This window comes from Rhizopus delemar, genomic scaffold (assembly GCF_000149305.1).
Source record: "Rhizopus delemar RA 99-880 supercont3.6 genomic scaffold, whole genome shotgun sequence".
NCBI classification, from domain to species: domain Eukaryota; kingdom Fungi; phylum Mucoromycota; class Mucoromycetes; order Mucorales; family Rhizopodaceae; genus Rhizopus; species Rhizopus delemar.
Window position 1 is genome coordinate 907,145 of NW_027137832.1, and position 6,023 is coordinate 913,167.

At 32.2% G+C, this 6,023-nt stretch overlaps 2 protein-coding genes across 2 annotated transcripts in view; one reads left to right on the forward strand and one right to left on the reverse strand.

The window, feature by feature from the left end:
- The window catches only part of RO3G_08345 (uncharacterized protein), a gene marked incomplete at both ends in the record, with an annotated part of 2,354 nt that extends 1,289 nt beyond the window's left edge, over positions 1-1,065 (forward strand). Inside the window, 5 exons of the mRNA XM_067662935.1 lie at positions 36-232; positions 296-410; positions 457-677; positions 737-874; positions 1,033-1,065. Coding sequence (XP_067519036.1) covers positions 36-232; positions 296-410; positions 457-677; positions 737-874; positions 1,033-1,065 — 704 coding nt within the window. The remainder of the gene's footprint in view (positions 1-35; positions 233-295; positions 411-456; positions 678-736; positions 875-1,032) is intronic.
- Positions 1,066-1,150: 85 nt separating this feature from the next.
- RO3G_08346 (uncharacterized protein) lies at positions 1,151-2,462 on the reverse strand (the record flags this gene model as incomplete). The annotated part of the gene is made up of 6 exons (XM_067662936.1): positions 1,151-1,179; positions 1,290-1,458; positions 1,654-1,854; positions 1,907-2,016; positions 2,082-2,130; positions 2,190-2,462. The coding sequence occupies 6 exons, from the start codon at positions 2,460-2,462 to the stop codon at positions 1,151-1,153; spliced, it is 831 nt and encodes a 276-aa protein (XP_067519037.1).
- Between the last annotated feature and the right edge of the window lie 3,561 nt (positions 2,463-6,023).

The following is a 6,023-nucleotide window of genomic DNA, read 5'->3' on the forward strand; positions in this document are numbered from 1 at the left end:
ATTCTTACATGTTTATTGTTTTTATATGGTTGCAGCTAGAATCTTTAATTGGCAACTGAATATCTTGTATTCATTATTTAATCTGTTTCGTGGAAAAAAGAAAAATGTGCTTCGAGATCGAATTGATTCATGCGATTATGATTTAGATCAACTATTGCTTGGAACAAGTCTTTTTACCCTCTTGACATTTTTATTTCCAACCGTTTTTATCTATTATTTGACATTTGCTTTGGTAAAAAAAAAAAAAAAAAAAAAAAAAAAAAAAAAATAGATAGCATCTAATGGAAATGTCTAGGGACGAGTCGCAATCATATTTCTCCAAGCCATCATGGAAACTGTGTTAGCATTTTTTAATCATTTTCCGCTATTCGCTATTATGCTTAGAATCAAAGATCCGCGTCGATTACCAGGTTAGTAAATAGCAATAATCATGATTTAGCTAACTGCTTGTAATAGGTGGTCTTCAGTTTAATGTATTCCATCAAGAATGTTTTGCTTTGAAACATCAAGTTCCTTTTTACAATCTGTTTAAAATGAATGAAGAAAAGAGTAAACCGGTGCTGAGACGTACTAAAAAATCTTTGAGGAGACGTGTCAGTTTTAATTTGCAAGAACTTCCAAAAAAAGCACCTCCATTGCAGGCGGATCCTAGCAAAGGAACATATTTTTGGATGCGAGTAAGTAGTTGCATCTTTTGAAAGAAATCTTTAGTATTAATCAAACATTGTGTTTTTAGAACCTACCTATATCCATGAGTGCTATATTTTTTCAATACATGCTGTTGTGGAAAAGATTGAGTGCACATTATTTCTCTGCATATGTGTTTACTTGCTTGCTTTATGGTGAACCTATTAAACCGATACCAAAGTTACAGGTTAGAAACAAAAAGTGTACAACATTAATTCTTCTCTTTTAACATGCTTTTTTTTTTTTTTTTTTTTTTTTTTTCTTAAAAAAAAGTATCCAATGCTTCCAGATACACGGTAAGGCTAAAAAAGAATTTTAATAATTCTAATGCTGACATTTTTCTAGACCTTCCCTCAACATACTGTGGCAAACATTTAAATTAAATATATATGAAGAAAAGCAGAAGAAATAGAAGTTTTTTCAAATGTATTTTTATGTATATATAATATAAATGCATATTTTATCACAAATAATAAGGAATCTCAATAAGAGCTAGAAGGGAATGATTTGTGGTGTTTTATACACTTAAGCGTGAAGCTGATTTTGCATCTAAAATCAATTATACTTGGTTTAGATTTTGTAAGTAAATTCTTTTCTGTTACCTCTCTTGGTTTCCTCCAATGCTTTTACTTTATCCAATAAACGATCACGTACGGTATGTGCCTCGGTCAGTTTTGATTGTAGTTTTTGTACAGTGCTATTTACATCTTTAATACTTTCTTTCATTGTTTGTATTTCCTTCTCATGATCTGAAATAGACATATTCGTTTTCTAAAAAATGAAAGTGTTTGAATATATCAATAGAGTATTAATAGTTTATGATATTTTACTTGTATCTTTGAGCTCAATGATTGCTTTTCTGATTCAGCTTCTTTAAATGACGCAGATAGTTTATCAAGGGTTTCCTTCGGAACGTAATGTCAATATACGCACACTATAAGCTCCCAAATATAAACACGTATATACCTTCAATCTGCTATTTTCTGATTTTATGTGTTCCAGCTCTGATAGCATTGTTTCTAACTTTCTTTTTGCGTCATCCACTTCAATTTCTCTTGTTGTCAATCGACGTGAATAATTCAAGTTATCATCTTCTAGTTTTTGATGTTCGATGCGCTGCTTTGTATGTAACTCTTCAATGTCGCTAATATGTTGCCTTTCTAAGCTCTAAATAATTTATGTTTAACTTTTTTCTCTCCCTATTTGCATTGCTGCTTACCTGAAGTTCTGTTCTTAAAGCAGCAGCTCGTTGTATGGCTTCCTTCTCTTGAGATTCCTTATCTTCTTTAATTATATCTAATTCTCGTTTAAAAGATCGTAATTCCTCCACTAATTAGCAAACGAAAAAGGTAAGAAATTATCTCTTTTGTGCTGAATTGTATGCTTTTCATTACGTTTTTCCAAGTTCAATTTATACAATTCTGTCATATCTGTTACTTTTCCCTAATGTTGTTTCTTATAAGCTTTACTACATTTAATGTAGAGGTCATTTTCTTCTTTACTCTTAAATCCCATGCAGGCCTTTGTTTTAAACTACTTGCTGTTGTATGGTACGTCTTGGCTAATGTGGGTGGTTCATTATTCATTGATTTTTTACGCTGTGGTTTTGTTCCACTGGCTGCAGCTGCCGCCGTTTTTTGGGCAGTTTTGATAGCATTGGCACGAGCCTGAGAAGCCTTTGTACCCACGATAGTAGGGCGTACTTTTGGTTTTTTTGCCTCTGATCTGTCGCTCGAGGATGATACAAGACGTTTTTTAGACGCACTTTCTACCATCAAAAAAAAAATATGCTGAAAATGAAAAAAAAAAAAAAAAAAAAAAAAAAAAAGGTACTTTTAACTTCCTTGCGCGTCAATAAAAAAAATTTCCAATCAATAAAAAAAGACTTTTTTAAGGCCTGTGATTAATTAAACAAAATTGTAATGTCTTTCATTCATAATAGATATACGGCAGTATATGGCCCGTAGGACCCAATGAGACTCATGATTTTTATACCTCGGACAAAATTTTATAAGGCAGTTTCCTTTTCGAATGTTTTTTCAAGCATTGGTGAGTCCTATCACTTCAGAAAATGAGAATACTTGTTAAAAAACTAAAGCATTCACCTGTCAGGTCTCATTGTAACAGATTCTAATGTTGACTTATCAAAATCGAGCTTTTGACAGTGGAGAGTAATTACCCAAAGATAGATTCAAACGTTTGAAAGGTTGACATGATTTAAAGAAATAAGACAAAGTCAACGAAGCCATCAACAAAGGCTATTCATTCTGACTAATAGTCGTTGAGTTCAGAGTGCTTAAACTAGTTTATTGAGAAGAGGTGAAAGTATATAAATGTGCATTTTCCAGTCTTTTTTTTTACGCCTGCCATTATGGTTTTAAGGTGTTTAACACGCTCCTTCTCATGTGTAGTCACGGGTTTTTAATGAATACAGATGGCGATATATCGTTACAAAAGACTAAGGGAGAGCTGATTAGAAATGTATTGCCATCTTCTTTTACAATAGCCTTTTGATCTATCATATCAATTGTGATATAGTCGAAGTTTACTAGTCTTTATCATTTTACTTTGCTCTGTTTTTCTTTGGGAAAATAAAGCATGATTTATGTCTACAAGTAAAATCTAAAACTTCATCTTGTGCCAACAGCATCAACGATGTTAACGTTGAAACTGAGAAAGAGCTGAGAAAAAAGAACACTAAGACCATATTAAAGAATAGAAAGAGATATGAAGTACACTACATAAAGCTTTTTTGTTGTTCAACGTCAAACTAAAAAAAAAAAAAAGTGTGATAAATGTTCAAACCCTGAGAAGGTAAATCTTGTTTCAGGTTCCTTCTAGAAAGCTACAAAAAAAGGTATCTCTTTGCTTCTTTGCTAAGCATATAGAAGAGGCAGACGTAGTTTTGAACTTTGATGAGAGAGTTACATTTATACCTTATCCTCTTTTTGCATAAGTTGCTTCAAGCAAATGTTAAAGAACAATCAATTTTTGCATCATAGCTGACCTGATAAGATAAAAAATGATAAAGCAGGGGTACGCGTCGTGTTCCAAGAAAAAAAAAACATTAAAAAAGAGTGAGTGAAAGACTTGCTTTGTTTATTCATCGTTTTTTTTTTTCTTTTAGTTTTAAAAACAACCATGCGTTAAAAGAAAAGAAGAAAAAAAAACTTATTGTCTCGCTCTCTGGTCCTCCTTCTTTCGCTATCTGGTCTTTCAATTTATGGGACATAGTCATACTCCTGGCTTGATATAAATGAAAGCGATTCTTGGCTGTTTTAAAGGCGTAAAATATCACAAAATTTTCGTGTGAGTTAAAACATAATTGATATACATAGTGTAGTTATTGCTCTAGAAACCTTTGGAGTAGGAATATCGGTTTCCGTCTTGGTCATACCCTTCTCATCTTTTGATTTTGCTGCCTTTTTAAAAGCTGAGTGGATCCAGTCAAATGATAATACACTTCCGCTGAGCATAACCTTATTTGACGTTCTCCAGTATTCGTCCTAACTGTTGTTGTGAGAACACTTTTTCGGCCTGGGTCGAGGAACTTAGGGCGATAATCTGCTCTTATATCTTCTAACTCGAAACCTTCCAGCTCCAAATCAAGATTTTTGCTTATGAAATTTCTCAATTATTCCTTCTTTTACTGAATACAAAGTCAATAGACTTGATTGAGTTGGCAAACAAAACATTGTTCTTTTCACTGTGGCATGATTTTTTGTAAGCTATTTAAGAAAAAATATAAAACAAATATAATAATATTCTCAAGGCACTTTTTATAATTTAACACTCAAATCCTAATTTCTTAAAGTCAAAGATACTATCAAGCATCTCTAAATGGCTGTCTTATCCTCTAGGCAGACTTTTCTTGACAAAAGACCATTTTGATCTTACACCAGGTATTAATTTTTCAGTGAAAGGATGGCTTCATTAAAAGAATAAAAAGTCTAGATAGAGATAATCGCTTATCATCATATGCATGATATTTTTTGTGTTCATTCTCATATTTTGATAGTACATGGAAGAGACAGGGAGAAAAATCTTTAGGAGATTTGGATAATGCCTCGAATGTTACCTTATTACTAATGAGACTTATTAATGGCTGACACGCCTCATCAACAACTATTTTCATTTCTTGAGATTTTTTTTTTATTATGAAGCCATTGGGGTTCCCCTTGGTAACAATGATTTTTGGTAATAGCCTTAACATCTTTATCTTCCATCATCTATAAAGATATATTATATAAACCGATAAATTGTTCGCTTAGAACATTAGAAACTTATCTTAAACCCATTTTGAATTATATAAATGAGATATTTAATCGATCTTGCTTCAAAATATTTACCAATATTATTAGTGTAACTAATAGAAAGCTGAACACTTGCTTCTGCTATACATTGGCTAGTTTCGTTGGTTATTGTGTTTTCATAAGCTATATTATGATAATCAGCTCTAAAACTGTTCCATATTTGCAATAAATTATGGAGCGATGCAATGTTATTTGCCGCACGCTTGCTTGTTACCAATTGACAAATCAAATACCAACAAATCTGCTTATAAATACAGTTTGACATGTTTTGATAAATAAGAGCATAATAATTTACAGATAGCTATGCCTTAAATACAATTTTAACGTGTGTCTTCATAGACAGAAATAATTCTTGATTTCAAAGTGTCCCGATAACGCAATTTGATACAGTTGTCAAATGGGATTTTTCTTATAAATGCTTGGTAGTCTTCCCCAAGCTTTTAAGAAACACCTCTGACATTGATAATAAATAGCTTTTACATTACAATGATTGAGAAGACTAATGGCCAATCTCTTTGCAACTCGAACAAGTATCAGTAGACCCCTTATCTTTTGGCCTGTCTTTTTTCACGACTCACGTCCGAACTTTGTTTTCTTTTCTTTTACCAAAAGTTCCCACTTACGAAATATTTAGGAATTGTAAGACTAGCTATCATATGGTATGCTTACCACTATCCGCAGTTTCTGGCTTATAGTATTTGCACTTGTAATAATTCTGTTAAAGTTGTCTGACCCCACAATCTACACATAGGACATCTTTATTCAATAGTAAACTAAAGGCTTTCTGGGGCTTTGCCATATCACTTACTACTACTAGTAAATGGTATATTTTTCATAGTTATTTTGTCCAATACTGAACATTTTTTTGCTTGAATTATAACTTTATAAACGTTTGGATGTAGAAGAGAAAGGTAAATTATACTAGTGGCAACAGTCCTTCCAACATGTTTATATGATCTGATAGATAACAGCTTGCTAATGATTGGTAATTTGTGAATTCACGAGTATCCAAGTAGTCATATT